General features: G+C 38.5%; 3 protein-coding genes and 1 pseudogene across 8 annotated transcripts in view; 3 read left to right on the top strand and 1 right to left on the bottom strand.

Moving 5' to 3' along the window:
* The first annotated feature begins 1214 nt into the window (after nucleotides 1–1214).
* Nucleotides 1215–13734, top strand: CBL10 (calcineurin B-like protein 10). Of its 5 annotated transcripts, none has more exons than XR_015221906.1 (9): nucleotides 1238–1769; nucleotides 1853–1935; nucleotides 2401–2460; nucleotides 3616–3724; nucleotides 3817–3869; nucleotides 11571–11651; nucleotides 11793–11905; nucleotides 12787–12899; nucleotides 12941–13576. XR_015221906.1 is itself a non-coding variant. In XM_086607922.1 (8 exons), exons 1-8 carry the CDS (start codon nucleotides 1529–1531, stop codon nucleotides 12839–12841), a joined length of 795 nt encoding a protein of 264 aa, XP_086464048.1. In that variant the 5' UTR covers nucleotides 1249–1528; the 3' UTR covers nucleotides 12842–13576. The 5 variants fall into 5 exon arrangements, 2 of the variants coding, with proteins under 2 accessions (XP_086464049.1, XP_086464048.1); XR_015221907.1 differs by having other exon boundaries at nucleotides 1249–1769; nucleotides 12787–13229; nucleotides 13350–13734; XR_015221908.1 differs by having other exon boundaries at nucleotides 1249–1769; nucleotides 12787–13234; nucleotides 13350–13734.
* Nucleotides 13735–14090: 356 nt separating this feature from the next.
* LOC147503098 (putative flavin-containing monooxygenase 1) lies at nucleotides 14091–16883 on the top strand. Its single transcript, XM_086607921.1, has 5 exons — nucleotides 14091–14856; nucleotides 15001–15238; nucleotides 15457–15632; nucleotides 15957–16315; nucleotides 16418–16883. The coding sequence occupies exons 1-5, from the start codon at nucleotides 14416–14418 to the stop codon at nucleotides 16770–16772; spliced, it is 1569 nt and encodes a 522-aa protein (XP_086464047.1). The 5' UTR covers nucleotides 14091–14415; the 3' UTR covers nucleotides 16773–16883.
* A 507-nt stretch (nucleotides 16884–17390) lies between these two features.
* The window catches only part of LOC147503091 (putative flavin-containing monooxygenase 1), a 57901-nt pseudogene continuing 54140 nt past the window's right edge, over nucleotides 17391–21151 (top strand). The window contains exon 1 of the transcript XR_015221902.1: nucleotides 17391–17488. The product of XR_015221902.1 is annotated as a putative flavin-containing monooxygenase 1 (transcript). The remainder of the gene's footprint in view (nucleotides 17489–21151) is intronic.
* LOC147503097 (chalcone synthase-like) lies at nucleotides 17818–19515 on the bottom strand. The gene is made up of 2 exons (XM_086607917.1): nucleotides 19223–19515; nucleotides 17818–19049 (listed from the first exon to the last, which is right to left on the bottom strand). The coding sequence occupies exons 1-2, from the start codon at nucleotides 19398–19400 to the stop codon at nucleotides 18058–18060; spliced, it is 1170 nt and encodes a 389-aa protein (XP_086464043.1). The 5' UTR covers nucleotides 19401–19515; the 3' UTR covers nucleotides 17818–18057.

The raw sequence follows: 21151 nt of genomic DNA, 5'->3' as shown, positions 1-21151 counted from the left end.
GGTGTTTATATAGCACAACATGAGTGCATATTCGTGTCTATAGTTTCCACAAAAATTGGAGATTTTCCTTTATAGAAAACATACGAATCTAACAAATTTTTGCCAAAACCAACTAGGGCGCCCCCCGCGCTCTAATTAGTCTTGCTCAAGGCGCGACCTGCACTCTTGCCTTTGGTCGACCTCCAGTACCTTCAGCGCGACCCAAGCTCGATTTGGCCTTGCCCAAGGTGCGACCCGCGCTCTAATTAGTCTTGCTCAAGGCACGACCCGCGCTCTTGCCTTTGGTCGACCTCCAATACCTTCAGCGCGACCCGTGCTCGATTTGGCATTGCCCAAGACGCGACCCGCGTCTTCTCATTCTTCTCCCATGTTAAAAAGAGTTCCACCAAAATAAAACGAAAATAATTATATAACCCACCACTTTGTTGTTGATTCTCCCCCTCTCATTAATATTCCACAGTCCAATCTTTCTCTTTCTTCTATTCATTTCAGCTGTCACTCCATAAAAAAGAGAGAAATTGATTGAAAAAAATATTTCTAAACCATGCCTAATGGTTTTTTCGATTTCAGTGTAAGGTTTGATTGAGTTTAGGGAATTTGAATTAAAGAAATGGAATTAGATTAGATTAGAGAAACATTTGGGTTCATTTTAATTTACTACCAAATTCTCCCTCAAACACAATATACGCCATTAAATTTTTTGCTGAAAATGAAAATTATCTTATCTATAAGTGAGGGAAGTTATGGAGGGGTGAAACTGAGTTTGTTTTTCAAATCACTGTTTTTTCGGTGCTGATTATAAGGAAAGGAATACTCCAAGCACAGTAAATAAGTAAATTTAGTACTCTCTAAAAATAACAATGATTTTTCTGCTAAAATCGTACCCTAGCTACAATCTCATGTACATTTTTACCACTCACATCTTCTTCAAGTATATTTTGTGTCTGAGGATATGAAAAAAATTAGTCCATGATCATTTTACCATTCTAGTAAAACTTTTGATGTATCTTGTCTTAGCCTCTTAGGAATAATAAGAATTTAATTAATAATGAGATAAGATAGCCACTGTTCTTATCTATTTAATAATACTTAATAATTAGTATAATTCAAATAAAAAACGAAATACATACACATTCTGTAAAGTATAGAGTATAGTTGGAAACTTGGAACGCATTCCATCGTCGTTCAATAATCAATGATGATCTCGAATTCTCGATCCACTTGTCTCAATTATTGCTGCTATTGTAATACGTAATAAGTAAGTAAAATATTCAGTCTTGACTCTCGAGTCATTATGCCTAATCAGCATCCTTAACCTTTTCTGATCACTTTTTTGATTGTCTATGTGGGCCCACACTTTGAGAGACAGATAAGACATTCCATCTGAAAATAGGAAGTAACAAGAAGACATAAGGTGGAATCTACTAAGCAACTTCCGAACGCACGGGATCCACACCCAATGTCCACCTTCCAAGTAATATAAAACCAAATATTTGAAAGAGGGAAGTTTCAAGATTTAAGAATAAAAATGAGATCGATGAATAATAATAAAAACAGGTTTATTAGTTCGAGTTTATTGAGTTCGAATGGAGAGAGAGAAGCATCGAGTTATTTAAACATAAGTGAAAAACTATGTGCTGCTTGCTTACCTTTATTTGCATTGGTTGAAGCTTGTATATGTGTGTTTGCTGGTTGTTTCAATCATTATTACCACCACCCAACTGCATGTCATTACAATGACATCTCTCGTCTTGCTAACGAATCACGTTGTAAGCTTCGTTATTCTTGTTATTTATTTATTTTTACTATTAATTTGATAATTAGAATTGTGTTTTGTGTGTTGTTGTTGCAGTTTCGGTTAATGAAATAGAGGCGTTATATGAGTTGTTTAAGGAGTTGAGTAGCTCAATTATTGACGATGGTTTAATTCATAAGGTAATTCTCTATTTATTTTTTGTAATGGCTGCATGTTCGATTACCTTTAGGGATAGCTGATCGGCAAGGGGGGGCACACCCACCAAACATTTGAAAAAACCCTTATGTTATACTACAGTCCCTGGCCTTTGGGCAATAATAACTAGTAATAAGACTGACCTGTTTATTAGTTTACATACGCGACCATTCTCCAAGCTCCAAACAGCTTCTAATGACAAGTGTGTATCATACTTAGTGAACCAATTCCAATTCTGAGGTGCATGACCATAGCAAGGAGTTGATTTTCGCATGTAATGTAGGAAATTTGGAATTCATTCATTGCTTGCTTGCTGCTCATTATGATCCATTGCTTATTGGTCATTATAGTAATTAAATTACCTTTTCTGTGGCTGTCTGCGTGTTTCTCAATCGGGCTGTGCATATCATAATGATTATATGGGGTTTCTTTGTTTATCTATTTCCTAGGAAGAGCTTCAACTGGCACTATTCAAGACTCCTTACGGCGAAAATCTTTTCCTTGACAGAGTAAGCTCGTTTAAACTAAAAATTACCTTCTTTTGTCACTCTTGAATATTTAGGTCATGCATATTGTATGACTTGGACATGTTTCTTTGTACTGTAAATACTCAGGCTAGCATTTAGAATATGTAATCCCCATTAAATGAGAAGGTCTTGTTTTGAGAATATACCCATTTTTGGTAGTTGTTACTCTTTCTCTTATTTCAAGTTTTCTTTTAGAGAATCTCCACGAAAAAGTTATAAGAAACTTATATTTCTTGAGGTTTGACATAGTTTAAAAATACTCTTTTTGCTCTAATATTAACATTTTTTCCGCCCTTTGCTTTGCAGTTGTGAAACCAAAGGCACTACATTAAAAGTTGATTATGTTTTTAGATGGGAATAACATGTAATCCCATCCTTCACTTTTCGAAAATGTATATGCTTGGAAGTCTTGAGACGTGTCTTTAAGTCTTGCAAGTTCTCTTCTGGAATGTACTTTTGGGTGCTTTAGGACTACATATTTGATGGTTTACAAGGATTATCGCAACCTATGCCTTTGAGCCAAGAACTCTGTTACTAGAAATTGGAATATGCTTTTAGGGCTTCTCATAAATCACTGGAAAGTTACTTCATATTTTACCTTTCTAGTAAGACCGTAGCAAGATATGCATTTAATAATGTCTCAGTTATTTATATAAATTACTCGGACTGTGACTAAGACAAACTCCATGGAGTGTGAAATATTTGTTAGGCTATTTCGTTCTCTACTGATCATTTCAGCTTATCGGGATAAATCAAGGAAATTTATGAACCAAAGGAAAAGTATAAACATGAAGTTGAGATGCAGTAGGACTCCAAAAAAATAGATAGGCCTGGATATTAGAAATGGATAGGGGACTCCGTAGAAAGTTAGAAGTCTTGGAGTTTGTCTCAAACAAACTCTCATTTGACTACTGCAAATGTTTAAAAGGTACTTTACTGTACTTTTATAAGCAGTTTGAGGTTTATACAGGTTTAGAGAAAGAATTTTCCATACACAAGAAGTGCATGTCGTTGTTTCCCTCCGTTTAGTGAATGAAGTAGGATATACTTACCTATTATGGAATCTTTTTTTATCTTTCCCTATTATGTTTTTTTAGCAGTTGTGCATTTTCTGTATTATTGTCATTTCTTGTGTAGGTTTTTGATCTTTTTGATGAAAAGAGAAATGGTGTTATTGAATTTGAGGAGTTTGTCCATTCACTTAGTGTTTTCCATCCTTATGCACCCATTGAGGAAAAGATTGACTGTAAGATTTGAACAAACCCATTTTTTATTATTGTATTATCAAACAATACCTACCGAGTACATGGACTTGATTTTTCATTGTATTTATTGCAGTTGCATTTAGGCTTTATGATCTGAGACAAACTGGGTATATTGAACGGGATGAAGTGAGTTTCTTTCCATGTGTGTTCGACTTCAAATTTTGTTTTTATAACACTAACTGTTTATCCACAAATTCAAAGTATATTGATTATACACTCGGGTGGTAAATATTTGATTCTTTTATTAGGTATCAGTGTATCATGTATGCTTATAGGCTATAGCATGTTGTAGCGTGGTAGATGGATTAAGTAGATCAGCAAGTTGTATATTTTTCAGTGTCCAAAAGAATACAGAGTTCTCAGTGTTCCTATGAACTTGAAAACCCATCCACTATGTAAATATTTATTTAATATTGCTGCATTTACAGGACAAAAACACTTTCCTGTAAAACCTTAGCCTTCCTATTCAAAAGGGCTATTAGAGTAGTAATGCCATTCCTTGATCATTGGTTTCTCTTCTTTGTGCCTTAGTGCAGTCCTGGTTCATAGTTCAAGACTCCTTTTCTTATCCAAGTGTATATCTAAAACTGACGCAACCTTGTAACCTACATTTCTCTTGTCAATGGCTAAGTGCCTTTCTGAACTTAGCATTTCCCCTCTGTAAAACTGCTAAGATAGTCCCCTAGTGAAACTCTTTCACTTACCTTCTGTGTGGACCCTCATAAATGGTCCACATGACATTATCTGATCCTCCTATTTTGTGGCCTCGTTGGATCGATTTTGTGCAATGAGACATCCAACTCGATGGAATGCTCAGCAGCACAGTGTCCCTGTAGACCAATTGGGCATGTTCTTTGGATATAGCTCCTGGACCAGACCCTTTTTATCTGTAGGCTTAGCCCGGGTTCATAGCCAGGTTACAGAATGCTCAGCAACATAGTGTATCTATGGACCAGCTGGGCATGTTCTCTAGACATGGCACCCGGACTGGATCCTTTATATCTGCAGGCTTAGCTTGGGTTCGTAGCCAGGGCACAGAATGCTCAACAGCCCATCGTCTCTATGGATCAGCTAGGCATGTTCTCGTGGCATGACACCCAAACTAGACCCTTCATATCTGCAGGCTTAGCCCGGGTTCGTAGCCAAGGCACAGCATGACATGTGGGCCAAGTCTCACTGTAAGCCCGTAATCAACTGAAAACAAGGCCCAGTCGGATCCCACAGAATCCGGAGGTTATGACTCTATTCAATGTAACTAAAAACTAGGGATAAGGATTCAGAACCAGAGATTCTCTAGGGTTTCGGGTGGTTACGTATTAAAGAGTTTTCCTCAGCAGAACTACATTGGAAGCTCTATACGCGGTAGACTTTCAGAGACTTGATCCCTCTGGGGTATGTAGGCAGCCACCAAATTAAAAAGTGGTTCAGTCTCAACATCAAAACAAACCAATTCACCATCACTTTGAATATTATGTGCGTCATTCTGTGGGTTGCGATATTTGGAAGGTTAGTTTCTCAAGAGTGTCTTGGTAGATCTGTAGTTTACAGTTTTTGCCCTGACATCGTTTGGCGTTGTCTGTGGGGTGCGAACCCCACAACCATGTTTTTCTCTTTTATTGAATATCACGATCAATGGCTGCTGGTAGATCCAAAAGAAATCAAAAGTTGGCTGACACCAGTCAGGCTCCATAAATTGCACAAAACTTTCCTCCTAATGTTGAAATAGCACAGCACACTGTTGCTGACGAGGTCATGCTCATCATCAGCATGCGCGTCAGATTCCCCCACAGAATCTGGACGCTCAACATGAAGAAGAAGATTTGGTGGAGAACCTGCTAATTACTGTTCCAGCAGGGGAACAAGATGCAACTAGGGATACTCGAGTCGTCACACATAGAGACGGATTTGCATCTACTAGGGCAAGACCTTCGATGCTGCCTCAGCGTTTGCAGCAACGCCTTGGGCCTAGGCCGGGTGCTATTTCCACCAAATCTGGACCATCCATTTTACCTAGGCGTTTGCAAGAACGCCTTGGGCCTGAATTGGGCCCTCAGAATCTAAGCCACGATGCTCACCCATCCGATGAAGAAACTCTAATGTTTATGTTGCTCAGGCTGTCCAGAGAAAACGATAAGCTTAGGAGAAATGACAACAAAAGGCCTAGGGAAGAAAACTCTTAGCAGGAATCTTCCATACCAAGGGAGAGCAGGTCTCCAAAGAGGAGGCATCATCCAAGGAGCCACGCCTCCAGCCGCACCCAAAACCACATAACTATATGTCATAATTCTGTGGGTGGTTACACTGGAAGCCACAAAACCGAAGCCTGCCATAATTCTGTGGGTGGTTACACTGGAGCCAGAGAGCGAAACCCCCGCAGGGCTGAGACAAATTTCAGGCGATATAGGCATGACTGTTGATCGAGGCTGGAGCCCTGAAAGGAGAAATTGTACCCACAGAGTATCTGGTGCGGGCAGATAGGTATGCTACTATTGAGGAAGATTTGAAATTTCAGAAACTTTAACATCACGGGGGGCGACTTCAGCAAAACTCTAGGCCGAATTAATTGTCTATGTCAAAGGCGTTATTCTAGCCGGAACAAAACAATTACTTTACCTTGTTCTTCAGAATCATCTGGCAACATTGAATTATCTTTGGAGGTTCAAACAAGAGCGTTCGCCTCAGTATGCTCAGTTTCTGAGGGTTGAAGTATGATAATCAAACTCAGCATGCTCGGTATAAAACATTATGTTGTCTACACCAAGATGTTGTGATCATCACAACATGGTTCACATCCTATAGCCAATAAGCTACTTCTGTCATTGATTTCAATTGTGATTCAATAAAGAAATGATCCATCAAAATCAGTCTACATTACACAATTTACTTTGTTCTAGTGGACTGCATCTCCAACTATATCTAGCCAATCTCAAGTTCTCATATCAACATGCTTCCGAATTTCCCATACAGAAGGGGCACTTTAGCGTTATTGGGGGCGACTACAGTGCATCAATTGCAACAAATAAAGCAAGTGGAGAAGCTAGTTTAAGGCCCACGATAATGAGATCAACCTCAGTACAATTTATTTTGGGGCATGCAGGGATATCAGAACCAGAATATTTTGTATATACCATTTCAGTAAATCAAAAACAATGCTGGGGGCGTCAAAGCCTCAACACTTGCATCAATTAATCCAGGAAATTCTAGGCATGTTATTATAAATTCTTTGCCATAGCCGAATTAATATTTGAAGTATTTATGAGCTTTTGAAGTTCCACAAGGTTTTCACTTCTGCACCAAAGTTTGTAAAACAAAGCTAGACTGAACTCAGAAAATCATTCTTATGTGCTCAATCTTCAACTCTAAACCCAAGTTCAAGTGCTCAGTACGCCTGGTCAAGTTAGAATTGGTGAACTACCTCCTACTTGCTACTATACAATTCAGGTTCAAGCGTTTAGCGCACCTAGTTAAAATGGGGCTGGTGGCTAATCCCCTTCCATTTATTCTGAAATCTAAGTTTTGCCCCTCAGCATGCTTGGTTAGGTTTAATGTGGTAATCAAACTTCCCCTGTAAAAATCCAGGTTCCAATGTTTAGCACGCCTGGTCAAGTAAGGAGCCTCACATTTCTTGTTAAAATCCAAGTTCAAGCGCTCAGTGTGCTTGGTTGAGTTTGGTGTTCTTCCAGCTCAAATTCTATAATCCAGGTGAATGGCGTTGACCCTCTGGCCTGGTACAGACTTTAGCGATCCTCTTGTTTGTGAAAACCTTTGGCATCGATTGGGACCGGTGATGAGGCAAGTGTTGCGAGTGCGTCAGGCTTGAAAAATGTCTCGTACGACTAAAGTATCGGGTCCAGGTATATGGCTTTGACCCTCTTGCTTGGCTTCGGCGTGAAACACAAATCCTCGAAGTTCAAAAAGCCAACATACAGAAGCGCACTGTGCGTTGGTCCGAGTAAATGGCGTCGACCTTCTGGCTTGGTCCTATTTGTGAACTGGGTAACTCCGAACTTTTAGGACTTTAAAAACCGAAGTGCTTGATGCAATCTATCCCTTGGAGGCGCCCCCAAGTTTGGATAGAGAACATCGTTTGGTACAGTTGTATGGCATTGACCCTCTAAACCAATGACAATATGCATAGAATCAGACTATGTGCGTTAACGTCATATCTGAGCTTCACAGCAAAAAAACTCAGCCCAGTTATGCTTCAGGCTAACTGGGATAATCTTTTCCAAAAATGTCTATAATAACACCTACAAGGGTTAAACTATATAGACTTATTTTATCTGAGCATTACTACAAAACTGCTCAGTCCGATTATCGGGTTATTCTTTAGCTACAATTCACTGTCATTTGGTATATATAATCTGAGCATAGCAACATGCTCAGCCCGGTTGCATCTATTCAACTGAGTTATTTTACAAACGGAATATTGGTGAATCGCCAAACGTAGATTCCTTATCGATTCTATTGCTATTTACATTACGCTGGTGAAAATACTCAACTTTACCAGTATACACAAATTAAACTTTCTTATTCAACACTACATGTTAATCGTATCCACATGCAGTGTTGGGGGGCGGTAGTATATAGCTTTGCTAATATTCATGCCAATACTTTTTAAGTTCTATTTTATTGTCAAGCCGCAGTTGAAGATTTTTCATTTCATAAAAGTCCATGGCTTCACCTTACAGGCAACATCATAGTAGTTTAAGATAACTAAAGTGCAGGAGCCTTTGAAATATCTGGACTATAAACGGAAAATACGTAATAAGAAAAGCAAGATGTCAAGCTAGCTAGTTTGTAACACGATTCTTGAGCCCCTCAACTAGATGCCAGTTTTCCTGCACCACACGACTTGTATTCTCCTCACTTAGACGACGGTCACTCTCCATAGCTTGTACAACATTTTGGGACTCTTTGAGCTTATTAGCTAAAGTAATCAGCTCTAAGTCTTTAGATGTAATCATCTCATCACGAGCAGTTAGTGTTTCTCTAAGTCGATGACATTCTTCCAACAAAGTGGTAATATGGTCCCGTGAGTGTTGAAGCTCTAGCTTAGCCTCGGCACAAGTCTCACGAAAAAGGGTGGAGGATTTAATCAAGACCTCCTCAGCATGTTGAAAAGATAGTGAAAATGGTACTGAACCGGAACAAGGGTCATTTCTAACTCTTTTAGCAGAGCAATTATCTACATAATTGTCTCTCATTCTGTGGTTCCCAGAGTGACCAGAGACATGGACAGAGCGAGCTGACTATACATCATCCACAACATCAGGAATAGCATAAGGAGTACCCCCTCCATTCACATCGGCACTAACATGGTTCTGCTCAGCCACTACACTGGAAGCAGTGACCTCAACAACACCCTCAACATGTGGATTTTCTCTAGAACCTCGCATAACAACTGGAGAAAGCGGGATAGAAATAGACTTGGAGATGGCAATTTGTAGAGAATGCAAAACTGAGCTGCAGGATCTTAAGCTAGGATCAGAATTCCTCGCGGTAATCGGTGTAACATCGTCTTCATCAGAAGAATAATAGATATACGCCTGACGCTGTGCAAGATTCTCTACCCTATCACCTATGTCAGAATTCTGAGCACCATCATCCAATGAACCAGGGAGGATGATGTCTGAAGGAGCAATACGAGGAAGCCTCCTCGATGTCATAGGTTCAACACGTACTTCATTTTCCTTTTCTGAAGCTCTAGCTTGCCCAGTAATAACGGGCATCATAGATTGAAGAGGATGAACAAGGTATGCGGCACCCCATGCAACGATAGTATCAGGGTAACTCAAGTCCCTAATAATCTCTAGGAGAGCAAACAAAGTTTGAAGATTATGTTGAACCGCATCCTCATCGACTTCACTCACCACAGCATCAGAAATCCAAATATCTGTTAAAGAAAGAACTAAATTGAGCTGCATAACAAAGAAAACTGTGGTAGAAGAAAATACAAATTTCTTAAGGTAGCTCACCTGAGAAATTATTTGGAACATCCGTTCCGCGGCCTGCCCAGCGTCAAACTCTGTAGGCTGGTGTATGCCATGTTAAGTAATGAGCAGGGGGATGAATGAACTTCCTATCCGAAGAAACAAAGTCAATAGTGAAGAATTGAATGTCTTTCAAAATCCTTTTCTTAGGCCTGAGCATAAGGTAAATCTTTGTTGTTCTAAGTCTGATGCCATAAGACTGACAGATATAGCGAACTCGGCTCATAACTAAATAGAACAAAATCATCATCTGCCCAGGGGTAAGCCCCCACCAATTCAGTAATCTGGACATCACCTTCCCCAAAGGAAGTCTCAAACCGTACTTAAGTTGAGCATAGGAAACAACTATTTCATTTCCAGCCACCAGGATTGCCAAGTCATCGTGCTCATGTATAACAACACTCTCGGGTATATCAGTGCTGGCATGCTTGTTCGAAAGCAACGTTTTCAGATTCTTTTTCTCTTCTCTGCCACGTGGCTGCTTCACGTGACAGAGTGGGAGCGATGTGTGGACCCTCATAAATGGTCCACATGACATTATCTGATCCTCCTATTTTGTGGCCTCGTTGGATCGATTGTGTGCAGTGAGACATCCAACTTGATGGAATGCTGCAACCGCGGCGTCCCTCGTAGACAATTGGGCATGTGCGCGCAAAGACATACGTCCCCAACCGGTGGGCATGTTCTTTGGATATATAACTTTCGGACGGACCACTTTATATCAGAAGCTTAGCCGGGTTCATAGCCGGTGGCGCGGGACGCTTCAAAGAAGACAAAGATCTCTATGGACCAGCTGGGCATGTTCTCTAGACATGGCACACGGACTGGATCCTTTATATCTGCAGGCTTAGCTTTGGTTCGTAGCCAGGGCACAGAATGCTCAGCAGTCCATCGTCTCTATGGACCAGCTGGGCATGTTCTCGTGGCATGGCACCTAGACTGGATCCTTCATATCTGCAGGCTTAGCCCGGGTTCGTAGCCAGGTCACAGCATGGCATGTGGGCCAAGCCTCACTGTAAGCCCGTAATCAGCTGAAAACAAGGCCCAGTCGGATCCCACAGAATCCGGAGGTTATGACTCTATTCAATGTAATTGAAAACTAAGGATAAGAATTCAGAACCAGAGATTCTCTAGGGTTTCGGGTGGTTACGTATTAAAGAGTTTTCCTTAGCAGAACTACATTGGAAACTCTATACGCGGTAGACTTTCAGAGATTTGATCTCTCTAGGGTATGTAGGCAGCCACCAAACTAAAAAGTGGTTTAGTCTCAACATCAAAACAAACCAATTCACCATCACTTTGAATATTCTGTGCGTCATTCTGTTGGTTGCGATATTTGGAAGGTCAGTTTCTCAAGAGTGTCTTGGTAGATCTGTAGCTTACAGTTTTTGCCCCGACACCTTCAACTATGCCATTTCATAACAAAAACATCTCTTTCTTCAAATAGGATACTCCATAACCTTTGCCTAGGCTTGGTTAAGTGTCTTTGCATATTAAAAGGTAAATCAGTTGTTTCGAGCTGTTTTTATCAGCAGAGTAAGGACACGTCACTTTGTTAAAAAAATCTGTGTTAACAAAAGGCAGTTGTAATTTTGAGAATCAAGAGAAAAAATGTATTGACTGGAAAAACCATTACAATGGAGGTCTTTAGCTGTGAGTATAAATTGATAAGCATTAGTTTATGTTAGTTTTGTTCTAGTCTTTCACCCTTATATTGTTAGTATATGATACTTCTGTTTATTTCTTAATATCATTATTGTACTGTCTTCTTTTCATTCTTATTCCATTTTTTTCCTTATTATTATCATTTTCCGTAAATTATTGTTGCTCCCAGGTTAAGCAAATGGTAGTTGCTATTCTAATGGAGTCGGATATGAAACTGTCTGATGAACTTCTAGAGGCCATCATTGACAAGGCAAGGACTTCAACTTTATAATTTTAACTTATCAAAAACGAAAATTCAAAGACAAAAAAGATGAAAGAAAATTTCTTTTGTTGCAGCCTATTACAGAAGTTATTATTTTTGCGTAATATGACATTTTCGCACTTCGGGCAGACATTTGCAGATGCTGATGCAGATAAGGATGGTAAAATAAACAAAGAAGAATGGCAGGCTTTTGTGCTCCGGAATCCTACCCTTCTAAAGAACATGACTCTTCCTTATTTGAAGTATGGTACTATTATTTTTAATATATATGCCTTTCTGCAAATGGAGCACATTATTATTTAATTTATTTTATTTTTTCTGGTTCCGCTTCCTGTGAATCGTTTATTATCCGTCCTGTATTGGAAGTTAACCATTTTGTCTCTATACTCCAATGAAATTTCCTTCACTAACAACTGAACCATTGGATTTGAATCTCAAAACAAAAGGTTGTGCGTATTAATTTTGAGAAAAGGATCCTTTTCTTTTCTGCTTGACTAAATGAAAAGGTTATCCTTGTTGCTGCTACTATATATATTTTAGCTGCATCAATCTTTTTCTTTTTAAATTGGAGTATGTTCTGTTTCTTGTAGTGATGTTCCAAGTGGTTTTCAATTGCTTTACTATTGGATTTCTATTATTAATAGTATGAAAACATCATTCCTTTTTCCATCTTTTCTGTTGGTTCTTCTGATATGAATCTTTCAGTTCTAAGAAATTCATTCCCTGTTTTGTGATTTACTTCTGATAGCATGTGTTTGTATTTTTACTTAAAATCCACATTTTGTAGAAATTGGAACACATTGACAGAAGAATATTCACATTAGGCATCCAATAACAATTTATATGAGAAATGATTACCACAAGTGCCGTCGATAGAAAAGACCTGTTAAAATTGCACGCCACTCCTGTAGTTTATTTTTAATGCTTTAAAAGTACAATTCTCAAATGAAAATGTGACATTATTTTAATTAACTGCTTGTCTTCATGTACTAGATACTTCTGATAGTATTCTATATATCTCTATTGAAATTCAGAGCACATTTACAATAGTTTACATGCCAAGATTGTCTTCTGGATAGTTCATTGGTTTGTGCCAGAAGTTAAAATGATTTACTGTCTACAGGGACATCACAACAGTATTTCCAAGTTTTATTTTCAACACTCAAGCAGAGGACTAAGGATCTGAAGCTGCATGCACAAGGCACATGTTTGGAGGTGTTGGAAAGATTGTGGTGCATGTGGAAGTGCCATGAGTTCTCAAGCAATGACAGTGCTGCGGTGGGACCCCTACAACTTGCACCAATGTTGAAAAAGTCAACTGCAGAAGAGCAGCACAGCGTGGCTTAATATTAGCAGGGTATCATCAACAACTTGCACCAATGTTGAAAAACTCAACTGCAGAAGAGCAGCACAGCGTGGCTTAATATTAGCAGGGTATCATCAACAATTATTACCAAATTTATTTCATATATTTCATAGGCCTTTGCATCTATAGCAGGTGTCTCATCCTACATCATTTGCAGTGTACATTGTACAGTAAGCGGACATGATTTGCTAATTACTTTGGTACAGTAAGCAACCCTCTTCAGTGATTTAACGTTACATAAAACTTAGTTTCCAGCAAAAAAAAATAAACGTTACATAAAGCATTTGACAATATATACAGGGTGTTTTTTTTTTTTCAAGATCCCTGGAGCTAGTAGTTTCTCTGACGATGAAGATTCAAGCCCTCCTCCCTGGTGTAGGCGGTGGTCAGTTCTAGGAGCCAGGAACTTATTTATTTTCAAGTGGTTCCTAGCGGTTTTGGGTCAATTTCTTGATGAAATAGTGGTCCCCTTGGCTAATAGTTTGATGAATGCAACCAAATTAGTTGATGAAAGTATGAAGCAATGAAGCAACCTTTTAAGATTACTTTTCAGCTGGTCATTTTCCCTCTGTTTTTTTGGCATCGCGCCATACCCGTGTTGCAGAGCAGATACCATTTGCATATGAAATGTCCACGTTGCACACTTGCACAGTTGCACCACCAATAAGCGCGCAAAAAGGTCAATAAATACGTTGGACATATCAAGGTTGTTGTGTTGTTCAAGACTCCAAGTTTTTTTTTGGTAACTGCCCATTATTATTGCGGAATTAGAGTTTCTGTACAAGAAGCAGCAAGATGATACCAAAGTAGATTACAGACAAAGTTTGGCGGTTTCAACCACCAAAAGAAAAAAAACATCATCTAGTTTGGACTCCCAGTTGAAAAGTAAACTAAGCTCCAAGTCTTTTCATTGACAAAACTGAACCCACATGCATACACGAAACTAAACGTGCGGCCAGCGAATAATACTCTTTTTTGGTTAAGCGAATAGTTGTGAACTGCGATTTGTTAGAAAATTGAAATTAATTAAGGAAGATTTTGTACCTCATCAAAGATATCGACGATTCATTCAAAGTTATATATCTTTATCAATTTTCAAACTTGACCATACTGAGAAAGCCACATGCCGATGTCTAAAAGTTAGGGGAATCCGTCGCTTCGTCCATAACAGCTACTAATAATAAATGAACAGTTTATAAAAAGAAAAGACACTCAAGGTCTTCACGCCCGGATCTCTTTGATGTCCTCTGTACCATAATCTAAAGTCCATATTTGATGATATCAGTATTTGAATTTATTGACTATCTACTTTATAATAAGTCTTAGCAAGACGTCTAAGTTTGTTGGATTTTACTAGTATTTGGCGGTCTGATCTCTTATTGTTCAATGGAGAAGAGTGTTGGGATCATCGGAGCTGGAATCAGTGGCCTTCTTGCCTGTAAATATGTATTGGAGATGGGTTTTAATCCAATTGTATTCGAAGCGACAAACGGGATTGGTGGGGTATGGGATCATCAGACTGTAAAGACCACTAGGCTTCAGACTCATAAACTTTTTTACCAGTTTTCAGACTTTCCATGGCCTAGTTCAGTATTAGAAGATTTACCAGATCATAAGCAAGTCAAGGAGTATATTGAATCGTACGCTAGTCATTTTGACTTACGGAAATACATCAAATTCAATTCCAAAGTCATCAGTATCGACTATGAGGGCGTATTTGATGAAGAGATGGTTTCATGGGATCTTTGGAGTGGCACTGGTGAGCCCTTTAGTCCTAAAGGGAAATGGAATGTTACGGTGGAGGACCTCGACTTGCAATCGACTAAGGTAACCATGCTGAACTCTGTTTACATGTATAGCAATTAGTATTTGAATTGCCAACTGTTGTAAAATTGACTTGCATTTTGCAACTGAGAAATCCTGCTGTGCTTTGCATAGATTCTGATATTATATATGCTTTCATTTAAACAGGATTATCAAATTGAATTTGTGATCCTTTGCATTGGAAAGTTCAGTGATGTTCCAAATATTCCTGAATTCCCACCAAACAAAGGCCCTGAAGTCTTTGGTGGTAAGGTGATACATGCTATGGATTACTCCGCCATGGATGATGCTAGTGCTGCTGAATTCATTAAAGGAAAGAGGGTTACAGTCGTCGGATTACAGAAATCAGGATTGGACATTGCAACCGAGTGTGCTATGGCCAATGGTGAGACCAGATGCCAAAATCAAATCTGATCTCACCCTTCACATAATTATCATTTGATCCATGATCAGTTAGAAGTATACATGTACAGACGCACTTGTCTAGAAGAAGTTTATTAACATGATATTGTGATGAATTGTTTACGTTCTGATGAATTGTAGACTCTACTTGTGTTGTGACTGATCATTTATGATAAATTGTTTACATTCTCATGTTTGCAGGGGTAGAGCATCCTTGTACAGTGATATACAAGAAAGCACACTGGAGTTTTCCGGATTACTTACCATGGGGGGTGCCTCTCGCTTCGCTATATTTCAATCGTTTTGCGGAGTTCATGATCCACAAACCTGGTGAAGGACTTGTGCTCAGCCTCTTGGCTACAGTACTCTCACCTCTGGTAACAATATATGACGGTGATGGATAGTTAATAGGATATGTTGACCCCAAAACAAATGAAAATGTGTTACTCGTCATGAATACATCCTTTCCATTTGAAAACCACCATCCATAAAGTAATTATATCAACGGTAATGTAGTCATGTAATTATCACGAAGAGGAAACATCTAATTGTTCTTCGTTGTTCATATATTTTATTAACACTTCTATCGCCTTTTGTTAATGGTATCTAGAGTTTTAACTTTAGATATGTGAATGCTACTACTCTTATAAATTTATGACGTGGACTAACCATGATTAAATGGTGGGATTATTTACGTACAGAGATGGCTGAGATCAAAATTTGTTGAAAGTTATCTCAAATCAAAGCTTCGTCTGAAGAAGTACAGCATGACTCCTGAACATAGTTTCAACAAAGATTTTGCTTGTTGTACACTTGCAATTACACCCGATAAATTCTTTGATAGAGTTGAAGAAGGAAGCATTGTTTTGAACAAGTCGACTACATTATGCTTCTCCAAAGATGGGTTGATGATTGCCGGCAAGACCGCTCCCTTAGAAACAGATATAGTGATCCTCGCCACTGGGTACAGGGGTGACCAGAAGCTGCACAACATTTTTGCATCATCGACATTTCAGAAATACATAATAGGATCATCAAGGACAAGAATCCCACTCTACAGGTATTATGTCTCTAAGTTGAAGTCATCAAAATGTAGCATTCAGCCCTAGGTAACATAGATTAGTGCAAAATAATTACTAACTATACATCTTAATTAATGCAGAGAATGCATACATCCTCGAATTCCACAATTAGCGATTATTGGATACTCGGAGAGTATAGCAAATCTATTTACATCTGAGATGAGGTGTAGATGGCTGGCACATCTTCTCAAGGGTACTTTTAAATTGCCTAGAATAACAGAAATGGAAAAGGATGTGCTGAGGTGGGAAAAATTCATGAAGCAGTACCAGGGCGAGGAGTGCTATCAGAGGTCTAGCATAAGCATATCACACATATGGTACAATGATATGTTGTGCAAGGACATGAAATGCAACCCGAGACGTAAGAAGGGATTTTTCGCAGACCTTTTTGAGCCATATGGACCAATGGATTACGTAAATCTCAATCCTCAGTGAGCCATATAGATGATGTTATTGTTTTCAGTTGATCCTCTTAATTTCGTTTGTTTCCCCCCTTGTGCTGTAATAAAAGAAACATGGAATTGAATCGCATATTGGTTTCATAGATTTGTCTGATTTGGTCTACCATCACTTGGATCTTAAAAATATTATTCCGTGTGACATTTTGGAAACCACTTGGATCCTGAAGTAAATCGCAACAAAACGTGTTGGAGGAAAGATTGAAGAAATAAGTAAAGGAAAAGGAATTGTAAGATCAAATAATTAAGGGACCACTTATGGACAACTTATATAACAACTAAAATTGGAAAACAGGAGGCATATTTAGTCTTTAATTAATGGGTTGATCCAAGGTTGACGGGATTAAAGATGTCTCTCAGTATTAAGTCCTTAAAAGGGATCACTTATGGAGTTATGGACAACTTATATATGGAAATCCGTCAATAACTACTGTTGTATGACACAAAGCACATTTCAACTTACCTTTTCCGAATTTAATTCTCCATTTTAAGTGCTGAATAATTTAGGTCGAAAGGGCACAAGCCTTAGCGGAGGCTTTAGTATTTGTTGAAGTGTGTTTGTGTTGTGTGTGATCAGTGATCTCTTAATGTTTTAATGGAGAAGCGTGTGGGGATCACAGGAGCCTGCAAAAATGTGTTGGACATAGGTCTAAATCCCACCGTCGTCGAAGCAAGAACCGGCATTGGTGGTGTATGGGGTGACTTGGGCGCGGATCTATTAATGGGCACAACTTTTCTAAATCTAAAAGAAAAATTAAATACTGCAATATAGAATTAATTGCATTAGTTTCTTTATAAAGGTTTGATAGTAATTAAGCTAAATGCACCCAGGTTCACGTTTACACAACCCACCTGTCCAGTTAAAACAAACTACTGAATTATGATTATCTCAAGCAAACTCTCTAGGCGCTAGTCCAAGGTTTGTTTGTTCAAAACCTTTTCAAAATCTCATTGTCTACAACCCACAAACTAATCTTGTTCTACGATTGTTTGTTTCCCTATATAGGTTTCTATAAAAATAAATAAATTTAAGTTGGAGTATCTTACTACTCAATTTGAGATTAGATTTAGGAACCCATTTTTGCGGTCGATATCATTTATTACATGGAAAATACTCACGATTTTACACCCGCAAACTTGGAGGTCTGAAGTCCGAACAAGCTTCTTATTAGTGAGATAACCATGCTGTGATGCTGACCTCCCCAAATGTTTCGAAACCGTGCTTCCTATATGATACATTTGAAGCAATCAGCAAATATATCTCATATAAGAACGCTATGAAGCACCACAGTCTCAACTGTGAGGCCTGCACCAAAACCAAAGAGCACACCCCACTCTAGCCCCCCACCTGTAGTCTTGAGTTCCTCTTGAACTGATTTCTTCCTCATTTGGTCTAGTATGAATAGTACAGACGCACTCGACATGTTCCCATACTCGCTCAATACTTGCCGGGTCACACCTAATTTTTCAGGTTCGAGGTTTAATTTTTCCTCTACCTGATCTAGTATTGCTGGTCCACCAGGGTGGGCAATCCAGAACAATGAGTTCCAGTCGGAAATGCCTAGAGGATGAAATGCTTCTTCAAGGCTCTTTTCAATATTATTTGAGACGAGCATTGGCAGATCCCGTCTAAGATGAACAGTTAGACCCTCCTCTCTCAAGTGTCCAGCAACAGCTCCATTGCTACCTGGGACAATGGTTTGGGAAGCTGACACCACCTCAAACAGGGGATTTTCAGCTCCAATAACAGGGTCCGCTCCAATTATAACTGCGGCCGCACCATCACCAAAGATTGCTGATCGTATAAGAGCTTCAAAATCTGTATCACTTGGAGTGGAAAAGGTAAAGGATTGCATCTCGCAGCAAACAACTAACACACGTGCACCTTTATTGTTCTCTGCGAGGTCTTTTGCAACTCGTAGCGCTGTGCCTCCCGCAAAACAGCCTTGTTGGTACATCATTATTCGTTTGATGGATGATGAGAGGCCAAGTAGTTCTGTGAGCTGGTAGTCAGCCCCAGGCATGTCAGCCCCGACAGTTGTACAAAAGATTAGGTGTGTGATCTTGGACTTTGGCTGTCCCCATTCCTTGATCGCCTTTGTTGCAGCTTCTTTACCTAGTTTTGGTATCTCTGAGATAAATATATCTTGCCTAGCATTCAATGAGGGCGCGTTATATGTACACATACTCGGGTTCTCTTTGAGAATATCTTCAGTGACGTGCATATAACGCTTTTTGATAGTTGTTTTTTCACCTGCATTTCACACAATAACAAGAATGATCAGTACGCGATCTATTAGTTACTTTCGTTAACTCAGATACTTAAATGTATAGTAACAACAGTACAAATTTGTTGGAATGTAGTTACTTTGTTCACAAGTAACATTAGCTCAACAAAGATGAAAATAAATGGGGAACGGGTCTTACATAAGCGCTTGAATTTATCTTTCAGTCGAGTGTTCTGTTCACTCTTAGTCACCCTAAAGTAGTAATCAGGGTAAGTGCTTTGATCAAAACAATTTGGTGGGTTAGCTGTTCCAATAGCCATCACAGTTGCTGTACCATCAGCTCTTTGCGACCTACGGATTTCATCAATGCTCACCATTTATTTTTTCTGTCTAAATTAGAGTGCTAATAACAAGAAGCAATTAGGATAGATGAGCTGAAGTACAGATGAATGGGTGACAGTTATTCTACATTCTACTATTGCTATATAAAGAGAATGCGGGATTCAACGGGGGAACAATTGAGCAGTCTCACTCCATTAATTTCCCATGCCGGTGATGTTACTTAATCAACAAGTTTGGTACAAGAATATAAAAATTAGTATGCATTATACTTTCGCTAAGAGAACACATATTAAATTTGTGTAAATAACCGTCTACAATCCTTCACACTCACACGTCTAAACAACTGATCGCAGAGTTGAATTGGTAGCAATGAGAATAATGTTGAGTGTCAACAACCCTGTTAAGTGTCAATAATGATCGAATATAATTCTTGTCCGTCTGTGACTCGCTAACAATTTTTTTTTTATTGGCAAAGCCGGTTTTAAATGAGACCAGTAACTCTTTGATGCTGGCGGTACCTCTGGTATCATCACCCGGCTCTACCTACCCATATTTGGAAGAATTATTTCTAGCTTTTTTAGTGTATATGTTTTTTTGTGTGTATATTTGTGGATTTAGTTTTTTAGGTTTACCACTCGATCCGGCTCTACCCATATTTGGAAGAATTATTTCTAGCTTTTTTAGTGTATATGTTTTTTATGTGTGAGATTTATTCCTACATTTATCTAATTATTTAGTGGATTTAGTAGGAAGTAGGTTTACCACTCGATGGGCAGTAATCTGACCCAAAATCTTATACTAAAAATAAAAATAAGAAGGCCAAAATCATTCTCATGACTTTTTTTTTTTAATTTACCCACAAACTCAATTTTCTGGTGAAAATAAACTTAAAGAACAAATAGTCCGGATTTGAATTAATATCTTCTGATTTGACCCTTTCCTGTCGTTTTGGCATACCTCGTTATGTATGAACAGTGTTTGTTCATACCCCAAATAAGTTAATATACCTTATACATTATGTTGAAGTATGAACAATAGTTGTTCATACCCCAAATATGTTTGAACATATTCCAATAGGTATTCTTATTGACCATACATTATGTTGAGGTATGAATAGTGATTGTTCATACCCCAAATAGGTAAGAACAATGATTGTTCATACTCTAATAGGTGTTCTCATTGATTATACATTATGTTGAGGTATGAACAGTGATTGTTTATATCCTAAATAGGTGATTGTTTATATTCTAATAGGTGTTTTCATATTGATCATACATTATGTTGAGGTGGCGATCAATGTTAGTTCATACCTCCTCATGTATGAACAGAATGTCTATTCATACCCCAAATAAGTGAACATTATGTTGAGGTTTGAACAGTAGTTGTTCCTACTCCAAATATGTTTAAATATATTCCAATAGGTGTTCTTACTGATTATATATTAGGTTGAGATATGAACAATGATTATTCATATATCAAATAGGTAAGAACAATGATTGTTCATATTCCAATAAATGTTCTTATTGATCATACATTATGTCGAGGTATGAATAGTGATAGTTCATACCTCAAATAGGTATGAACAATGATTATTCATACTCCAATAAGTGTTTTCATTAATCATATAGCTCATATTGAGGTATAAACAATGATTGGTCATACTACATACACCGCCGGGTCGTTTTGGTTGTGTCGGGTTGTTTTTTTATTTCGCTTCATGAATAAATTTGACTTTTAGGTTTGAACGATCACTATTCATATTCCAATAAGTGTTTTCATTAATCAT

This window comes from Coptis chinensis, chromosome 4 (genome assembly GCF_015680905.1).
Source record: "Coptis chinensis isolate HL-2020 chromosome 4, ASM1568090v1, whole genome shotgun sequence".
NCBI lineage: Eukaryota > Viridiplantae > Streptophyta > Magnoliopsida > Ranunculales > Ranunculaceae > Coptis > Coptis chinensis.
The sequence above is the reverse complement of the archived record's forward strand: the minus strand, read 5'-3'. Positions and strand labels throughout refer to the sequence as shown.